This window comes from Manihot esculenta, chromosome 12 (genome assembly GCF_001659605.2).
Source record: "Manihot esculenta cultivar AM560-2 chromosome 12, M.esculenta_v8, whole genome shotgun sequence".
Taxonomy (NCBI): domain Eukaryota; kingdom Viridiplantae; phylum Streptophyta; class Magnoliopsida; order Malpighiales; family Euphorbiaceae; genus Manihot; species Manihot esculenta.
The window spans coordinates 36,525,387-36,545,174 of record NC_035172.2 but is presented as its reverse complement, the minus strand read 5'-3'; the positions used below and the strand labels follow the sequence as shown (position 1 = coordinate 36,545,174).

The 19,788-nt window shown below is 34.4% G+C and overlaps 3 protein-coding genes across 7 annotated transcripts; 1 reads left to right on the top strand and 2 right to left on the bottom strand.

Annotated features, from left to right (window-relative positions):
* Window positions 1-1,496: 1,496 nt before the first annotated feature.
* Window positions 1,497-6,076, bottom strand: LOC110628484 (protein trichome birefringence-like 14). Of its 2 annotated transcripts, none has more exons than XM_021775167.2 (5): window positions 5,933-6,076; window positions 4,957-5,250; window positions 4,153-4,365; window positions 2,772-2,967; window positions 1,497-2,620 (listed from the first exon to the last, which is right to left on the bottom strand). In XM_021775167.2, exons 2-5 carry the CDS (start codon window positions 5,111-5,113, stop codon window positions 1,792-1,794), a joined length of 1,395 nt encoding a protein of 464 aa, XP_021630859.1. In that variant the 5' UTR covers window positions 5,114-5,250; window positions 5,933-6,076; the 3' UTR covers window positions 1,497-1,791. The 2 variants fall into 2 exon arrangements, with proteins under 2 accessions (XP_021630859.1, XP_021630858.1); XM_021775166.2 differs by having other exon boundaries at window positions 5,906-6,070.
* Window positions 6,077-8,270: 2,194 nt separating this feature from the next.
* On the top strand, window positions 8,271-16,016 carry LOC110628149. Of its 4 annotated transcripts, none has more exons than XM_021774666.2 (9): window positions 8,271-8,949; window positions 9,917-10,028; window positions 10,942-11,103; window positions 11,649-11,695; window positions 12,988-13,105; window positions 14,146-14,251; window positions 14,323-15,340; window positions 15,586-15,663; window positions 15,784-16,016. In XM_021774666.2, the coding sequence occupies exons 1-7, from the start codon at window positions 8,749-8,751 to the stop codon at window positions 14,375-14,377; spliced, it is 801 nt and encodes a 266-aa protein (XP_021630358.1). In that variant the 5' UTR covers window positions 8,271-8,748; the 3' UTR covers window positions 14,378-15,340; window positions 15,586-15,663; window positions 15,784-16,016. The 4 variants fall into 4 exon arrangements, with proteins under 4 accessions (XP_021630358.1, XP_043804654.1, XP_043804655.1 ...); XM_043948719.1 differs by having other exon boundaries at window positions 15,781-16,016; XM_043948720.1 differs by having other exon boundaries at window positions 15,775-16,016.
* Window positions 13,826-19,641, bottom strand: LOC110627675 (pentatricopeptide repeat-containing protein At2g21090). The gene is made up of 3 exons (XM_043948511.1): window positions 17,768-19,641; window positions 15,399-16,318; window positions 13,826-15,221 (listed from the first exon to the last, which is right to left on the bottom strand). The coding sequence occupies exons 1-3, from the start codon at window positions 19,493-19,495 to the stop codon at window positions 15,143-15,145; spliced, it is 2,727 nt and encodes a 908-aa protein (XP_043804446.1). The 5' UTR covers window positions 19,496-19,641; the 3' UTR covers window positions 13,826-15,142.
* Between the last annotated feature and the right edge of the window lie 147 nt (window positions 19,642-19,788).

Sequence of the window (19,788 nt, the reverse complement as noted above, 5' to 3'; positions counted from 1 at the left end):
TATGAGTATCATTTGATTCTGTATTAAAATCTAAATTAGATCAATAGTTTTCCATCTCAAAAGCTGAAATTTAAACTCAGTTGAAAGATTCCTTTCATTATGATTTCGATTTCGATTTCAAATTTCATTTTGGTTGGATCTAATCAGATTTTTTGAATTTGATAATTACATATTAAATTTTATTTTTTTAGTTTCAGAAAAATGAAAATTAATTTTTAATCAAAATCTTGTCAAAGTGGTCAAAATTAATTTACCATAATTTTAATTTTATTTAAACACCATTTGATAATTTTTAATTTACTGTAAATATCACAATTTTTTTTTTTTGAAAATGATAAATATCATAAATTTATCAATTCTATGTTCATATCTATGGTATAATGTCTGAATCAATGCGTTCCATAATTGACTTCTCCACTTCATCTAAAAAGGGTAATTTGGTAATTTGTGAGATTAAGACCGAAACAAATCAAGCGTCGCGTCGTGTCGGTGTGACGCCTAAATTTAATTAATAGTTTCCTAATAAGGAAACTATTCCCGCGGAGAAAGACCGCACGAAGCGCCATGTGCAAGAACCAAAACGCACCGACTTAGCACAAACTCTTTCCTATTAATTTCTTTTTATAAATTAAAATAAGAAAACTCAATCTCACCACTGCTTTAAGCTAACGTGCAGATCACTCTGCCTTGCCCATCACATGCCTGATGGCATAAAATATATTTAACTGAATTTATTTCAATAGAAAAAAGTTTTTAAAATATGTAATTAAATTTTAAACTAATTTAATTTTAATAACGAGAATAATATCTTATCATTTTTTTATATAGCTAATTTGTTAAATATATTTTTTTATAATAATATTTATGAATTTCGAGGTATTATATTTTAAATATATATTATATTCAAAAGCATAGGGGTAAGTTGGTTGCAGATGTAGAGATACGTCTAATTAGCAATTAATAGATTAATTATTCAATGGATTAAAGTTTATCATTGCAGCAGATTAGGATTTATCTTTTTATCATATTAGAATTAAAGTTTATCGTTACAGCAAATTAGGATTTTTATCTTTTTTTTTTATTAGATTAAGATTGATAAGAATTTATATTTTAACACAACTCTTCCTTCAGTTTAAATCTTGATTGTATATCCTTACGATAGAGCGATCAATTTCTATAATCTCTATATAAGGAGTTTTCAATTTCAATAAAAGATAATCAAGAAATTTATCCTAATCTTACGAGAAATAACTTATAAGACTCTTTCCAACGAGTCTCAAGTAATGAGCTCTCTCCATTGAATTTAGTTCTAATATTAGGTCGAAGGTTTCCTATCAAGCAACAATCTACAACACAATCTTTTAAATTCGTAATAAAAACATATTCATGCTCGGCCTACCTCCACTTAAAACCCCCTGTTAGCCCCTCTTTAGGTCCATTATACTCTACATCTACAAAAAGTTTCCCTGCCAAGATAACAAGCAATATAGAAATGGTTGAAAACACAAATCGTATTATGTACTTAAATAGCTAAGTTGATTTACGTACAACCATGAACATCCTTACAAGCTATTGAATTTCAGCATGTTATAGGAAGTATTTCCTTGGGCTTGTCCAGCTTTTCTGGCAACCCCATGAATCATAACTAGTACATGATTAAAGGGATTCTCCAATCAATAAGATCATTCAGTCAAAAAAAAAAAAAAGCTCATCTAACAGAAGTCTTCAATAACAGGAGTTCCATTTTGGTCTCTATATTTCACAGATGCCTAGAAATTGGTGTGGCATATTCTATATCTGAGCAGCAAGAAGTTCATTCCATGTGTCTGGAATGCCAGGTAAACACCAATGTAAGCAATCATTCACGCCCGGCGTTGCCTTAACACTGTATCGTGAAATATGACCCTCATCTCTGAGCTCAGACACTGCAGTAATATCTAAAAGCTTTACTCTTGTCCCCTTAACAGCACCTGCAACAACTGGATCACTTGATTCATCCTGTGTCACTTCGCTTCCTTGAGTTAATGGAGTAGTAACATCACAGTGACCCCCACTGTTCCAGTCCCCATTACGGAAATGCCTTGGTGAGATAGTCCTAAAGAAAGCTACAAGTCGGGGATGAGAAGGAAGTTGTGAATCAAGCCACCTCACAACACTATTTACTGTAAAATTTTTAGCGTTCCCAATTTCTGCAAGTCTTCTATCTTCAACAGGCTTTCCATTCACATACATCACCCAACGATTTGCTCTAAGCTTCCCTCTGTTCCAGTGATGTCCTGTGTTGAGAACTAGCACATCAAACCTATGGAGGAATCGGCTCATAAAAGCTGGTGCACGGTCTAAATGCATGGCCACATTGGTGGACGGGTCTGTGATGTTCAAAGGCTCAAGATCTGCAAGGCTTGCTGACCAGTAATATAAAATGGTAGTATTAGTGTTTGAGAATCGGTAAGCCCATCCATCAGGACGGATAGCTCCACGAGGCTTGACAAGACCGTATTCAGCTCCCACATCTTCAACATCTAACCTCCATTCCCCATCAGTGGCCATGCACATCATTGATTGAAATTGTTGCCTGCCCAATGAATCTCCTATAAATGCAATTGTTTTATCCTGCATCCTGGAATGTAAAAATGATTAGAGTACTGAACATCTTGGAATGCTCTCATCTGCGTGTCTGACCTTTCTTTTTTGGAGGGCATACATTGTTACTGTTTGTATTGAAAATCCAAGATTTAAAAAGACAAACTTAAAAAAAATTGGAAGCCAACCTTTTCAAGAATTGAGATGACTCAAACTCTGTAATTTTGCAATTTTCAGGCTGCCACCGGTATCCCTCGTAGGAAAAATCAGTTCGTTGGGTGAGTCTACATGCCCACATTCCTGATAACCATTGTTTACATCCAAACCCAGAGTACAAGGGCCGCCTGCTGTCTGCCACCCATCTACCCTTGGCATAATTGCAGGCTGCAAACATGACAGATAGACATCCATAAAAATATATATAAACATACACTTAAGGAGACATTTTTTATGTGCATGCATAAACCGTATCCATGGATAGTTTAGGACAAAATAGATTTTATAGACGGACTAGTCGGCTTTTCTTTGGATGTGTAGTTGTCCCATGCCACAAAGTTTTCTCAATTTAGAGTTTGTAGCTTCACAAATTTAAGCTCTTAAAGACATCCCAAAATTTTTTTACGTTCTATTTTTCTTAGCTTTATTAGATAATACCCTTATATTTGTCACAAAATACACTTTGGTCTAGCAATTTTAATCCCATCCTGCCATAAGCAAATAGTACCGGATTTTGAAGGACTAAGTGGCACTAAATTTCAAAAGCTTATAGATCAAATTGTAATCTAATTTAAAATTTAAGGACTCAAATTTAGTAAAAAGATCATGATGTTATAATTAAGAACTAAACTACTGAGCAATTAACAAACCATAGGTAAAATTGCTAATTTAAAAACAGAGCATATAAAAGAGTATAATACAGAAAACCTTAGGAACAAGGAACCCTTCCTTTAACTCCTTTTTGCGACTAAATGCAAATTTCTAAAACATCCTCCATCTGCAATTGTCACATAACACAAGTTCTCCATTTTTTCAAGTCTGAATTACAATTTATTATTATTATTATTATTTCCATAAATCATTAGGTAAATTATACCATCTTCCTTTGTGCTTTCATGGAACATACGTATCCTAGATTCATACATTACATTGTACTAATTACAACGTAGTTCTGCACCAAAGGGAGGAAGAAATATAGAAAACGTAGGGAGCCATCAGCAACCCTTTGGACAAAGAACGGGAGGGAATCTATCAATCACTTGAAACCAAAAAAAAAAAAGATTTAAATTTCATCCTAGTACCAGCAAAATCAGTTAAAATCCTTTTTTTAACTTTTTCAATTAATTCTTTGTTTTAATTTTTGATTGCACAAACAAACCAATTCCTTGCTGTGTTCTGACAGCCAAGCAAAGTATTAGCCAAGTTATTGAAACATTTCTACCACAGGTTTAATGTCTGCAAATGGAAGTAAATTGTAACTGTATGCAAAATTAGAAAGGAAACAAAATACGTAGATTGCATAAATTCATCATAAATACCAATCCTTATGCTGAAATAAGGAATTGACTCCACCTTTCAACTTGGAAGAGGACATGTTATCCCCATCATTATCTTCCTTTTCAGAGGTAAACGAGGCAGTAGAATTCAAAGCTGAAGCACCAGAGTCTTTGTTTTGCTTTTCAAGGTCCTCTGAACTTATAGAATGAGAATATGCTTCTTCAACATGTTCTGTCTGGTTCAAAGACAATGGACTGGAGGAATCTTCTGGGGAATCAACAAGGAATTCTGAGCCATAAAAGCAAAAGAGGGAAGGCCATCAGAGTTAGCTGGCTGATAAACCTTTCTGCGTGTATTTTTTTTTTTTAAAAAAAAAGGCAGAAGTAGCATTCCTGCAGGACTTCATCTTTAAACTAGTAGATATATCATGATCAAACAACTTTCTAGAGGCATTTCTGCACTTCATCAATTTTATGGCCATCATCCTCATCCAGATGAACTCACTTGTTACTAACAAAAGGGGAAGAGTAAAGGTTGCATGATTTTATTTAAAAACTTGTTTCTATGTTTATTAAAGGTTCAAAAAGGTCGGAAGTTCTGTGGACAAGTAAGACTGGTAAAGGGAATCGATAGGCATCATAAAAGAACACAAAAAGACAGTAACATGGACTATTTGAATTGCAGATTTGGTACTTTGAAGTGCAGAAAGCAAGACTTAGGATTCTTTAGGGCAACTAAATACATAGAATTTCAGACCTCAAATATATCAAAATTTCTTTTGAAGCTTAATAAAAGTTAGAATTCCTGAGCATCACTAAACAAGGGGGGAAATCTTAGGTAGATAGATAAATGGATATCCATGTGGACCAGAAAGCATACCAGAAGAATGAAAGCTAAACTGCTCTTGTGCTGACTGCAGAGTAGTAACAAAAGGATTCTTCTCCCAAGCCCAAAGAAATATGGTTGTAAAAGTAAGAGCGAGCAGAGCAATAGAAAGATGCCTCCCCCTCAATCTAAAATTGTTTGCTCCTTTCATTTCTAGTTACACAAGATAAGACATATGATCTCTCAAAATCTAAAGCACATTTTACTCTTTCCTAGTGTTGGATTGGAATAGATGAAAGTGAAGATCTTCAGCCTGCAATACTTTCACTGCTTGGAAACTTCAGCTGGCTGTAGGCAGAAGAAAAAAAATTAGAAAAAAATTGCTAATGGAATCTGAAACTAAAGCTACTTGAATTTGCAAAGAATAGCCTACATCAAGTATTGAGGGTCTTTTATAATGAAAATCTCTCTTGGACTTTCTGTTTTAAGTTCTATATTTTGTATAGGACAATGGAGGAAATGTCGGTAGACAGGTTTTATTCATTGAAGCTCCATTTTTGCCTTTTTGCATATAAATAACTAAAAAAGAAAAAAGGAGCAAAAACAAGTTGAATAAACTGCAGGCATAGACAGCTTCCTCAGCCCTTCTCCTCACCAATTCAATGGAAACAACAAAATCATACAAAATAGTGCACAATGAAAGTTCACCATGGAAAATATGAATTGTCATTAAATCAAGTTCGTGTTGAAATATACATTAAATTCCAAGGCAAGCACAGAAAAAGCAAGAAATCCAAAATCCCAATAAAAATCCACCAAACCCAGAACTTCAAAGACATTTTGCATGATTCAGTTGCACCTGATCACATTCTTACACATAAAACACGACAAATTTGGGATTTTCTTAACAATCATTTAGCAAGAACTGCAATTTCAACAAAACGAAATATAACAAGGTAAAAAAAATGCATGAAAATGGAAGTAAAAGAAGAAAAATCAGTGCCTGAGATCCAATGGAAAATGGAGGAACCTCTGGTATTTCCTCGTGGGTATCCAATGTAACGATGATGGATCTGCTGAATGGAACCCACGATCCACACACACAAATAGAAACCGGGAAGGGAGAGGCGAAGGGGGGAATTATCCAAATTCCCAGCAATCAGTAACACCAAAATTGATCCAATTATATTGGGAGACGTGTAAATCAAGGAGTTTTCTGTCATTATAGGAAATGACGGCTGTAGTTTTGGAAGCGCGGGATTTTCTCTGGCGAAGAAAATGACCATAAAGTCCTCCAATGGTGTCTTAAAAATTCACTGTCACTGGTGGGTGAAGCGAGTAAATGAATCCGGACAAGTTTTTAAGTCTAGACCCCGAAAATATCAACGGTCCAGATGCATCATCTTCATCACTCGCTGTGACGCTAACAATGCTCTAAAATATAGTATCTGAGAAGAAAAAGGGTCAATTTAGGTAAATAAAAAAGGAAGAATTTTACTTTTCTTTTTTTAAAATAAGGATTGTTTGTTGAAGAAATGAAAAATAAATGGAGTGGTTTGATGTCATGCAGAATGGAGTGCTTCTGTTCACAACGGAGACATTTTTTAAAGATTTGACAGCCATGTTGAGATGTAAATGATGCTTGCTTTGACTCTCTCTCTCTCTCTCTCTCTTTTTTAATTAGAGTTTTATTGTTATGGTTATTATAATAGGGCAATGTTGATATTCATTCACAAAATTTATGACAATATAAAATTTTTTGATAAATTATATTTTAATTTCTAATTAATATTTCTATTTTTAAAATAAAATTCTAAGACTTTTAATTTTAATTTCATTTAAATTAAAAATTCTTTTATTAAAATAATAGTTAAAAAAATATAAAACATCAATAACATCTCAAATTAAATTGAAAAATCACTAAAAAAATCTAATACACACAATAATCATATATTACTCAATTTTTCATAAAAATTTTATCAAACACTATGCTATCGAATTTTTTCCAAACAAATAATCAAACATTAAAACAATCATAAACCACTACTATGTATTTTAAAATCAGTATTGTCAATGCTATTAATTTCAATAATTGATAGGGAGGCCAATATTTATAAACAACTATCATGTATCATGTAACTAGAAATAATTGTAACTCATAAACAATATTAATTGATTGTAAAATAATTTAATTTATCAAGATGTGAAAAAGATTTGATGCATCAGTATATACTGTACAACAATAACTGGACAGAACTTACTTCTAGACTCTTAGTATCAATTATCATATGCTCTCATTTTTTTAAAAACTCATTAAATTATATTAAATTACAATAGAAAACATCATAAAAAATAGATCACGTAATAGAACTAATATAATGTATAACTATTTTAGACTGCCTATAAATAATTATGTTGTCTTGTCACCAAGAAGATAAGGCACAATCGGTACTTTAATGAAAAAAATTTTGCAATTATTAATAAGTTGATCAAATTTAGAGTAATTATTTTTAAAAAAAAAAAACAAAGTATCAACAACCATTTTAAAATCTATTCCAAAATCAACCTACAATATTAAGTTGTTTTAAGTAGGATAAGCTTTCTCTTAAAGTAACAACTTATGCTCAACTGCTTAATCAGGAGTAAGTAAAACCCCAAAAACTCTTAAAATCTCATGAAATATATTTAGTCATCTCAGATAACGGCAGTATAAAATACACAGAGTTTAAGCATGGAGGAGTTGGATCTATATTGCATTTTGCTCTATAGTTCCGGGATAATACCAAACTTAAATACTGGATGAGAAGATTTGTGAGTGAACCTCTTGCCAAACTTTTAAGAGTTTGATGCCATTAATACATTTTATATTGTATTTTTAATATATTATATACTTATGGTATTATATTATTAAATTATTTTTAAAATAGTAAAATTTATTTTGAAAAACATAATAACTTTTTAAAATATGCTGAATGGAAGTATATTAAAATATTAATAATATCAAAAAAGAATAATTAGTGCATAGAGTTAAAATAAATAATTACTATTGCATTTCAGTCTAATTAATTAAATTATTTTAATATTTTTAATATTAAAATATTTTTATAATTAATTATATTAATAGAAAAGGATATCCATTATTTTTTAGTAATTTTGACCGTTAGTCACTCTTTTTCTTCCATCAAAAGTGAGAAGAATAATTCGCATGACGAAATTACCCTCTAAACTAACAAATATAATCCACCCCTTTCTCCCTCGCTGTTTCTGTAGCTCTATATTTCTCACTTACTCTCTTTTGCGTGATTTGGGTTGGGGACACGAAGCATGGCGTTAAGGGTGACATTGAGTTCGACATTGATAAATGGGCAAGGAGATATGAGGGAGACGCCTTCAAGAGAAGCTGGACCTTAAGTTTTTTAGTCTTGCAAATGCTAGAATGAGAATGATTAATAATAAGACAAAGAAGAAGACGAGAATTGACTTACCAGTTTCTGTCATTGCTGAGATTTAAAAGAAAAGTCGGTATGAACTTACTGTGGGTTGCAAGGGAAGGCATAAAAACAGTTGCTTTAGAACTACAAGGTCAGAAATGGTTGCAAGGGAAAATGAGAGACTGCGAGAGAAATAGAGACGGGAGGGGTGTATCATACTTCTTAATTAGAAGGGGATACGATAGTAATTATACAAAAACAAAAGTCCAGCCTCGCTGAAGGGTGAAAGACGGAAAATATTTTTTCAGAAAATCATCCTTTCCCTTTGTTTTCTGCGAGTAAATACAGCTAGCGAGGCGTAGTCTTTCTTTTGAACGCAGAACTCTGATTTCGAACCCTCTAGTGAAAGAGAAGGATGGGTTTTGAAGCGTTTGAACCAATCTATGGAGAACCCAAGGTCGAATGGGCAAAGACCTCAGATTCGGATTCAGTTCCATTGCGTCGATTTTTGATGCAGATTTTTGCCCCTGATTACTATAACCTCAAAATTCAAGTAACTGATTATCACTCTAACACATTCGCGTCTGTGAAATCGATTATGCAGCTTGAGGATATGGTCAGTTCTGCTTGTTCCTCTGTTTTGAGTTTAAAGCATGCTCTGTTTCTGTATGCTAATTCGCATTATACTGTTGCTGAGATGATCCCATGAAAAGCAAGCAAATTATCTTCTTTTTTTTCCTGAACCATTTTTTCCCTTAATGTGTTGTGGGTTTTGTTCATTGCTGAGGAACACATTTGTCGTAATTTTTTTGTTGCTTGTAGATGAGGAGATAAAACTTCACTGAGCTAACTAGTTGTGCATGGGTTCCTTGAGTGTGGCAACTGGTTTTCACTCTTTTTTTTTTCTCTCCATTTTCAGATTCATAAATGGCAAAACGTTTCGACATGATTTTTTTTCTTAATTTTCTTAAAATTTCATCAGTTAAGGGAATATCTCTAGTTGAAATGGCTTTGTTTTATTGCTGTGTATCCTTGGACTTGCTTGAGAGGTACTATTTCTTTTTCGAACCTCAATTTTGGCTTGTGTATATTTCAGCTTTGTAGCTTTTTTATTCTTTTAATTCTATTTTTTTGGGTATGAACCTGAGCTTCAGTGAGCTCTATTATGCCCTTGAAGTCATTGGTTTAAACCCTAGGAATAGCCACCTTGCTATCCAAGGAGAAGGTTGCTTACATCCAACCCTCCTTGTCATCTGTAATCTGTGAGGCCTTGCACACTAATTAAAATTTTAACTTTATATTTGGTTGATTGATTATGCGTCCAATGATTTTTTGCTGCAAGCCTGCACCAGTGGAATGCTAAAATGGAAAAGAAGAATATACTTCTTCAGAGAAGATGCAGCTGTATTTTTTTTTTTGTGGAAAGTTCTTGTCAATTTTCCTCCTTCCTTTATTTATAGTGATATCATTAGTTTGAGCTGGTTTAACATTTAATCATGAAAAGGTTTCTGTATTCTGATAGTTGTGTCAGGATTGACATCCTAGTAATACTTCATTTTTATTTTTATTAATCTAATATGCAGAGGGATAGCATTGGAATTGGGGGCTCCTGGTCTGACTTTGTTGACTACTTTGTGGCCTCTGTTAAATCTGAAGATGTAAAGCTTGTTCTGGAGAAACATTCACACGCATATGGTGACTGATAATCTGTTTTCTGATCTCCCCACTTTCTATGAGACTCGTGTTATATATTTCTTTTCTTGGAATTGATTATTTCTTATTTAATTTTGCTATATCTTGTATTTTTTCATGTTTAAGTAATTTTCAAATGAGAAATGTGTGTTAGTCCTACTACCTTACTGAAATTGAGGGTTCTGATTTGTAAGTTTCAAAGTGTTAGTGTCTGCTGTTGGTTTTGAATTTAAATGAGGCTGTAAGGTGAAGTAGATCCACTAACAACTGTCACAAGCTTTGAGCCTTAATTTGTTTGGTGGTCATAAATTTTTTAACATTTGGTTCTATTTTATGTGGATTATTCTAAGTAAAGGAAGTTTCAACCCTTAATGTTAATTTTGTTATGTAATCAATAAAATCTTATACTTGGTTTGATTTATAAAATTGATTTTTTTTTGGTATCCAGCTGAATGAATACCTGACCAATACATGTTAGTCTTAGTGAATCCCAATATGACTAAGTGGTTCTTATTTGAAATTGATATGGTTGGAGATAGATAAACAATCCTTAAAGCTTGCTACAAATTTTGGATGTCTTCCTTTGATCCAAATCCGATTCCTAGTTTTGGTTCATGGTCCTGGAGCTTGTGGATGGCAAAGCAGAACTGCAGAGATTCAATGGCTGATTGTTAATATAATTGGCTTTGGTTTGAAGACTGAAGATTTGTGGTTGTAGTGATATCATTGATGCAGAAACTAATATTTTCTGGAACCTTTTTATACTCTGTATGGTCCTTCCATGGAGGATGATATTAAATTATCTTCTGAATATTGTTATTTAATATTGTTTTCTTATAGAAATATAAGTATCTGAAGCTAGGAATTACAGTGAGAATATGCTAGATTCATGTGTTGTTTGTAATCTGCATTTTAGATCCAATGCATGCAAAATTAATTGCTCAGAAATCAAAAGGGATGCCTTTGATTTCCATCTCTCTGGCAAAACTTGTGGACTCTGCTGCAAATGGTGCTATGGAAAATATGTCTTTTGAGCTCTTCAAGGCATTTAAATTGTTGCAGAATTTGGTTTTACAAGGTTGTCTTCTATTTTCTATTTATGTTTCTTATTAATTTATTTGTTTGTATCCATTAGATATCTTAATAAAAAATCCAAATACTTTGAAGATTATCAGCACCAATGGTTGTGTCTCTGTAAATCAATTTTACTTTTGTCAATTAACAACAGTCAATTTAGAAAAATTGTAGAAGCTTTTAGCTCTCTTTAAAATTTTTAGGTAACTGTGAGTGTGAAATTCTGAACCATGGTTCCTTATCTTCTTATTTGTTCTCTAACATTCAATATCAACTTAATCTTGAACTTACCCTTTTCATAGGTCATCATAAATAATGGAAAATGTCTCTCAGAGAACCCTCTTTAGCATTAACCAAGCATAGCATGCCTTTTAAAGACCTTTAGCGGCTGCTGCCAGCATACTTCATTAACAATCTTTGGTTGAGGAATTTAGTCTTTTCTCTGAAGCAATGAAGTCTGAGAAATTCAATTTTTATTCTTCACTTTAGACAGATGATAGATATTTTCCTGGAATTAATTGTTAGTTATTTCTTTGATTGTGTCTTCAGAGCAAGGGTGCACCTCACAATTAACAAAAGTGACAGCCATTGAAAAGGTATGCTTGTCATCACTAATTTCAGACATATACTATTCTATTTTATTGTTATATATGTTTAATGTGTGGGAATGTTGCCATTGCTATTGGTTTTCTGGACTCTCCAATTTGACATATATACTGGAGCCTTGAACAACCTGATGTAGTGTCTGCGTCATTCTGCTTAAAATTACATCATTTACCTGCTGCTGTTACTGTTGGTTATGAAGTAGGACAGCTTGCTGATTGACTAAAGTGCTCAGTAATTATTGGAATCATAAACAATTCCTATGAACAGTTACATATGAATCATACCGGTGGACAGTGCAAGCTGTACCCATGAACAGTAAATAAAAATTTAGGCATCAAAAAGAGGATAAACTTAACCAACTATGATAACACATATAACCAACAAAAATCAACTTGGCAATTGACTTCAACATTTTATTTTTTGAAAAAAAAAACCTAAATTGAGATAGAATTGATCAAGAAGTACATGCCCCTAGTTGCAGCAGCAAACATGGAACACTCCACCAATCTCACCATGTTCTGGGGATAACACCAATCACAGTCTTCAAGTGAAGTTTTTTTTCTTGTTCATTGATTGGATTATCATCTATTTGTTGTTGTGAGAAAGTGAAGCTCCAGCGTGTGAAACACTGGAAAATTTTGAAGCTGAAACCTTCAGGGAGAAAGTGGCAAAATAGTAGAGGAAGAGAGGGGATTAAAACTTTGAAGGGTGAATGTTTAGTTCATGAAAAAAATTTAAGTTTTTGGTCTATGGGTTCTTGTTTAATGTCCTCTTTTTTTTTTTTTTTTTTTCCTTTTTTTTTTTTAAAATACCTGTTTAATAGAAGTTCTAACAAAAATACACGACCAACTAATGGAAAGAAGTTTGTCAACTGAATTGATTAAAACATGAAACTCTTTCCTGGAAGTGTCAACACACCAAACCAAATTTATTTTTTTTGAACTTTGTGCAAGTAATTGACATTAAAGTAGTTCCTAGATTCTGCTTTTATGCCTCCTATATGAGATAATAGATAAACCTTCTACTAGTTCTAATTATGATCGCGGCTCAATGCCAAAAATTGATGGTGCTGTTTTATTTTGATATATTGAAGTCTGGTTAATCATTATTGATGGTTACTTTTCATCTCTATGTCATTGTTTCATAGACAAATTTGTTGGAGTTATGTTGATCATTTATGTCTTGATTTGCCAAGATAAAATACATAAAGATTATCAGAGATATTTTTGAAAATGACCACACACTATATATTTGACAAAAAGAAAATTACTTTTTTTATCAGGATGATAGTGGAACTATCCATAGCCAACTGGAGAAGAGGCAAAAGTTACAAAAGACAAACTCTTCAGATAAGACAGGTGCTTTTGCCCCAAGTAATAATGGCTCATCAAATTCCCCAGGTGTGCATCCTTTTTGGCATCTTTTTGATGTTCATAGCATATCAGTTATGAAGTATTTGCTTGAGATAATCAAATAATCTGTAAAGTGAACGAAGGTCGTGGTTGGTATTATTTAACTGATTGTAATGTAATCAAATATGCAATGTAATGAAAACAGTATTGGAATGCTCAGCCTAATCCTAGGTTTGGTAGCAAAAGTAAAATAATTGAACAATAAATTGCATTCATATATTTAACTTATTCAATAGTAGTGGCTGTGTTGTTGTCCATGGTGGTAGCCAGTGGGCAGCAGCAGTGGTGGTCATGGTGGATGAGAGGTAGCAACAGGAATAAGGGCAGTGATTGTGGCAGCGGTACAAAAAAAAAATACTAAAGGCTAAATGATATAATGACAATTATATGCGTTTTTGTATGTATTTAGAATGACATTAACACAACTAATGGTGATTACATAATGTAATTGACATTTGACAGTGCATTACATATAATATAATTTTTTTTATGCAACCAAACAAAATGGTGAGCCGTGTACTGTAATTTCATTGCAAGTTTGATTACCCTAACAAACATAGCCCTCTTCCACTTACATCTCCATTATTTGAGTCTGTATGTTGGACTATTTTTGTAGATGCAACTCAATGCGAGTGCATCAAAAATAAAAACTGGAAAATTATACTGGATATCTTTTCAACTGGATTTGGTTTCACATTGAATTAGAAGTTTGCTTGCAAGTGGCATATTTTAGTGGAATCTAACAAATAATAAGAGAATCCACAAAGAATATATGAACCAGGACCAAGAGTTATTTCTATAATCTAGTCAATGTACACATTGTAGTGGCAATGTTCTTAGACCAGGACTTGTCTTGCTGGTTGGATTTGGTTAACCATGAGCCAGCTGCTGTTCCAATATTGTTGTTGTTGTGCTGCATAATTTCTTTAAGTCCAAACTGGTCTTGATTTTTGCATTTGCATGTCTTGACATTTTTGCTAGCTGCTAAAACTGGAACAATTTTGCAAGTTAACTTTGATAATTTCTAGAGGGAGGAAATTACAGTTTTCTGGCATCTTCTTCAACAGACAAGCAATCAGCTCGAGATCCAGTCTCAAAGAAAGTTGCTAACCGTGTTGTGCCTGCATATCGCAGGTACTTGTGCATATTATTTCTCTTATGAACCTATGTTTCTCTTGTCAATGACACATAAAATGTTTGTACAGGGCAAAAGTGAGGGGTGCACTTCTGCAGGATACTGAAGATGACAAAGATAACTAGAAATAAGCTGACAGTTTGTTTCACATCATGTTCTGCAATTAAACATTTCAGTTTAGAATAGAAATTCATATAATGTATACATATCAAGAAGAATGGAGTCACATTTAAAGAAAATGGTGAGGGAGTAATAGCTTAGGATTTTTACTTAGGCAACAAAATACACTTGTCTAGGGTTTGCAGGTGTCAAGTGGAAATGTAAGTCATGGATTTGTTAATGTACTTGCCATTCAATTTTTAAGGTCAGGTAATTGAATTTGCTGGTTTGTGTAGATACTTCTAATCACCGATATATGCAAATGATGCAAAATTCATGTAAATGTGCATGCATGGGATGAGATTGGCTACCTGTATTTGGGAATAGTGAGTTGGCTATTTTCTTGTTACATTTGGCTAGAAAGGAATAATTTTAGAAACAGTTGAAAGACCCAAAAACCAGCTAGAAATAGAAAACTGGAAAGGAGGTAACATGCTTTGTGATAAAGGGGTTGGGTGATTGTCTTCATTGCCCAGGCAATTTGGAGATATTACAGAAAAATGCATTTATACAGATTGTCTATTCATGAGTTAATTTTTATCTGCTTCCTGCAAAACTTTTTGCATCTTTTGGAAGGTGGATACCATCAAAATTCTATTTCCATGAGAGTTCTTCTGTGATATTTATTGCACTTCTTTCCAAATTGATCCTCCTGTTAATTTTTATTGCTTGTACCATTTCCCATGCAAAGCTTCCGTTGGTGCTGTCATGAAAACAATCTTTGTGCTCTTTCAGAAGATGCGTCCTGTATGTTTCTTGTGTTTGGTTTTCTTGGTGCAGGAAAAAGGCCAGCATCCCGGGGAGAAACTGCTGAATGATTCAACAAGTTTCAATGAATCAGGATTCTATAATCAAATGCCTTTCCCAGAGAACAAAAATGCAAGAATTCAAGAAAAGACGATAAAATAGTTCTGCAGGAGATGGAACTGGTAAACTTATCCCCGTTATTAGCATTTAAATGTGAAGTTTAAAAAATCTACAACCTACCTGTTCGAGCTGCTGTTTCTATTGCCAGTGCTAGTACTGCTAGTGCTGCTAGTGCTGCTGCTACTGTTTCTACTGCCAGTGCTAGTACTGCTGCTACTGCTACTGCTGTTAGTTCTATTGCTTTTTTTACCGTCTCCTCCAGCCATCAACTTTTGTACGCCCCACTCTTTATCTACTTGATTCTCAGATCCATGAAACAATGGCCTTGGAGAATCCTTGGAACCATTTCCTCCTTTCACTTTCGTCTTCCAGCAGAAAGAAATAGGTAGGAACATCTTGATCATGAAGGTTTCTTTTTCCATACTTTTACTTCTTGCAATCTTTGCTGACTTATCAGTATTCTTTGGTTTTCTCCTTCTCTGTTTCATGATTTGAGTCTCAGCAGTGTTGAACTGAAAGCTAGTCCCTTCAGTTGCATCCTCCTGGTTCACCCCCTTGAGAGTAAGCTGCTCATCAACAATATCCTTTAAAGAGAGCTCATAACTAGACTCTGGCATGTCATGAATCCTCTCCATGAGCTCCTTCCTAGCTTCTGCAATGGCTTGTGATTGCGAGCTGATTGAAATATTACTGTAACGATGATTGTTGGGTAGTAAACGGGAGGTTTCATTTCTAACATGTCTTGATGTGCTTCTTTTCCATAATCCTACTGAATAATCATCCAACTCTTCATCCAAATGCCCTCTAAATTCCATTTCACCACCATCTTCGCAACTGAAATGCTCATAATATCGAGCATCACTGCCACCCCAGAAATTGAATTCTACATCTGCCTGGCTGTCATAATTCCTGCCCATTTGGTAGTCTGGATTAAAAGAAGAAACCTGGTTGCTGTGATCAAGCATAGTTTTTTGAGAGGAGAAAATGCAAGAAATGTTTTCAAGCTTTGAGATCAACATGTGTATAAAACCCATAATTATAGTCGTTTTTTGCCATTATTCTCCCCGAGAAGGCACAGAGGAACTCAAAAGTCATTGCCGTCTTATATGGGAGGACAAGTAAATGGTCCAAATTTGCTGTTTTTCTCCACATGTCTTCTTCAAACCTTTATTGCGGAAATTTGCCATGACTCCCTATTGGCACTATCCATTAAGTGGTGGGCCATCTAGAAGTTCCTTGTGCACTTGTTCTTTTCTTCAGTGGCTCTGCCATTTGATGCTTGCAAAATAAAAATGGCTACCCTCTTTTGAATAGGACGAATTAATGATAGAAGTAGCCTCCTTTCTCTATCGAAGGAGATTTTTCTTGTAAGAATGGTTTTCACAAGTTGAAATGAGCCATGCAGATGACAGCAACCCCTTCCTAGAATTCAAAGTGTATCGTGTGCTAATGGCAGAGGAGCAAAGACTTCTGAGTCATAATTGCATGACACGCGTTAGTATTGAAGTCTCTGCTAATCCCGTGTTTTAGAGATCATAATTTGACTTTATTGATATGAATAGTTCATTAGTTTCTGGTATATATTTGAGTTTTGAGATTTAATTTGAAAATTAGAGCCTTTTAAATAAATAAAACTCCACAAATTCAAATCTTGACTATTTCAATATGAAGCTCAACTTGAAATTTTAGTTTGAGTAGTTATGTTATGTTGGATGGATGGATGGATGGACGGATGGGAAAAGAGCAAAATTCTTGGTATTCACCCATCTGGGATCATTACTCTCAACCAATGCATACCAACCACTCACTTTGTTGAAGTTTCTTTTGACAAGTGCGACATTGATGCTAATACAGTGTGTAGCATGATTAATGAAACGGGGCGTTTAGCAAAGTGGTCCTTCCCCTTCTCTCTCCTCGCGAATCGGGCGTACACAAACTTCTAGAATTCTGTTGTATAGGTTGTTATATAAGTGATTATGATTGGTGTAAGAATTTCAACTTATCTTTTCAATCAATACAATCTCTGATATTTGGCCATGATTCGGTATTTCTTTCCATTTTCCCTTAAAATCCATTTATCTTGCACCTCTACCCAACAATTTGTGAGTAACGTTCACTAGAAGAATGTTTGAAGCTTGTATGGAAGACCTGTCGCTACCATGAAGGCCTTAAGATTGACGTGAAACAGATGCCAGTTTTATATGAGTTGAAAGAGATCAGTCTGATTTAGGAATTTGGAAGCTGTGCTGATTAGTGAAGTCTGATGACTTCCAATTTCTGATTACATTCTAGATGTACAAGGTTTAGATGGTCCTCGAAGGTGACGCCAGCAGAAGCTTCAATCAGTATATCCTTTTATTTATTCTTCACTGAAGCTGAGAATTCAGTAAACGAAGTAAGAAGCTTGAAGTCGATGGCTGAGGAGTTGCTCTTCGCTCTCTTTTTCAGACTTGTAATTTTAATCCAACACCACCTGAATGATGTCAAGACACATCACCAACTTCAGCAAGAAAATAAGAAGAGTTGCAGGGTTGATATCCAGCTTCCTTCATGTGACCATCCAGCTGAGAAATCAATTCATTGATCTCTTCTATGTGATGTTGGTCCCCAGCTCTGGCTACAAATTCATGTCTTGAATTTCTCACCTCAATCCAACTTCGAGCTGCCTCTTTCCTCAATCCTCTCTCCCCCATGACCCTCCTCACTACATGGGCATCATTCCATCTATCTGCTGCAACATAAATGTTTGACAACATGGTATATCTTGCAGCATTTGTTGGTTCCAACTCAAACAAAACTTCTGCTGCACACCTAGCAAGATCCGAGTTCCCATGGACCCGACAAGCCCCCAAAAGTGCGCCCCACATCCCAACATGATTTGATCCATTAGGTGCTGACTCAATTAATTCCATTGCTTCTTTCAGTCTATTTTTCCTCCCTAATAGATCAATCAATACTGAGTAGTGCTCTGATTCTGGATTTATACCATAATCCTTCTCCATCATATCTAGAATCTGAAGTCCCTCATGAATTAAACCTCTGTGACTACAAGCGAATAACACCCCAAGAAATGTAACATTATTGGGCATTGTTTTTGCTTCTATCATCTGTCTAAATGTGTGGAGCGAATCCTCTGCATGCCCATTTTGAGCAAGCCCTGTAATCAATGAGTTCCAAGACACAATATCCTTCTCTGGCATCCTCTCAAACAATGTCTTGGACGATTTCATATCTCCACACTTGCTATACATGTCAATTAATGCATTAAGTATGTATATATTAAACAAATCACTTCTACTGCTTCTTCTAATGATGTGTCCATGGATCTGTTTGCCTTTTCCAATAAGAGCAAGGCCTGCACAAGCACTTAAAATCGTGACGAAGGTAAAAGCACTAGGCTGGGAACCTTCTTCCAGCATTCGTCCAAAAAGTTCCAAAGCTTGATGGCTCTGCCCATTTTGTGCAAAACCAGCTATCAAACTAGTCCAAGAAACTGCGTTCTTGACTGGCATTTCCATGAAAATCTGAAAAGCGTCATCCATTCTAGACGCCCGAGCATATGCTCCAACCATTGAAGTCCATGACACGACATCCCTTTCAGGCAATTGATTAAATATACGATAAGATGTATCGGGTTCACCACATTTCCCATAAGCATCAATCAAAGCATTGTAAACTATTCTGTTCAGCTCCAACCCAATAAGTATTGCTGCTCCATGCACCTGACGCAACAATCCTAATAAGCCTAAACAAGCACAAGAACCAACTATACTAACCACCGTAAACTCGTCTAAACATAAACAAGTACTATCCTTTTGCATTCTTTTAAAGACATTTATCGATTCTGAATAAAACCCATGATGAAATAGGCCTGAAATCAACGAATTATAGCCAACGAGGTTCGGTTGAGGGATTTTATCAAACAATTGGCGAGCTTTCTCCAACAAACCCACTTGCGAATAAGCACTAATCAAAGTGTTCCAAGAGCGATTGTTCTTAATGGGGATGTCGCCAAAAGCTTTCTGCGCATTCTCGATTTGATTGCACTTAGAGTACATATCTATCAAATGGTTGGAGAAAAAGGGAATAAATGTCAGTGCTGTTTTGATGAGATGAGAGTGAACGGCCATGCCAAGCTTGAGGTTTCTGGTTGTGATACATCTGGAAATGAGGGATGTATTCTGATCAGCAGATGCGACGATATCCATTGGAATCATGATCCTTGCTTGGAGTGACAAGAAACATTGATATCTTTATATTTTTGTATGGCTGCACTTGTTCAAGCCAATCTGGCTTTTCCCAGCCAGGATACCATTAGCTCTAAATGAACAAACTCTGTTAATGTTGAAGAAGACAAATTTAAAATTTCATATAATTTAGTCTTATTGTAAGTAAAACTTTACAATTATATTTAAAACTTTTAAATTTTAGATGATAAATCTCAATTTTTAAATTTATTATAATTATAATTAATTTCTAATATATAATTTATTTAATTTAATATTTATTT

Bases quoted from the DNA above. Each gene is read 5' to 3' on its own strand.
- LOC110628484 (XM_021775167.2), bottom strand. From the start codon at position 5,113: ATGAAAGGAGCAAACAATTTTAGATTGAGGGGGAGGCATCTTTCTATT. The intron at 4,366-4,956 runs GTATGCTTTCTG...TTTATGGCTCAG, and splicing joins GTTTAGCTTTCATTCTTCTG to AATTCCTTGTTGATTCCCCA. The intron at 2,621-2,771 runs GTTGGCTTCCAA...TTTACATTCCAG, and splicing joins TCATCTCAATTCTTGAAAAG to GATGCAGGATAAAACAATTG.
- LOC110628149 (XM_021774666.2), top strand. From the start codon at position 8,749: ATGGGTTTTGAAGCGTTTGAACCAATCTATGGAGAACCCAAGGTCGAA. The intron at 10,029-10,941 runs GTGACTGATAAT...TCTGCATTTTAG, and splicing joins GAAACATTCACACGCATATG to ATCCAATGCATGCAAAATTA. The intron at 14,252-14,322 runs GTACTTGTGCAT...ATGTTTGTACAG, and splicing joins GTTGTGCCTGCATATCGCAG to GGCAAAAGTGAGGGGTGCAC.
- LOC110627675 (XM_043948511.1), bottom strand. From the start codon at position 19,495: ATGATTCCAATGGATATCGTCGCATCTGCTGATCAGAATACATCCCTC. The intron at 16,319-17,767 runs TCTTGACATCAT...CAAAAAACGACT, and splicing joins TTGCTGAAGTTGGTGATGTG to ATAATTATGGGTTTTATACA. The intron at 15,222-15,398 runs GTAGGTTGTAGA...TGAATCATTCAG, and splicing joins AGAAACAGCAGCTCGAACAG to CAGTTTCTCCCCGGGATGCT.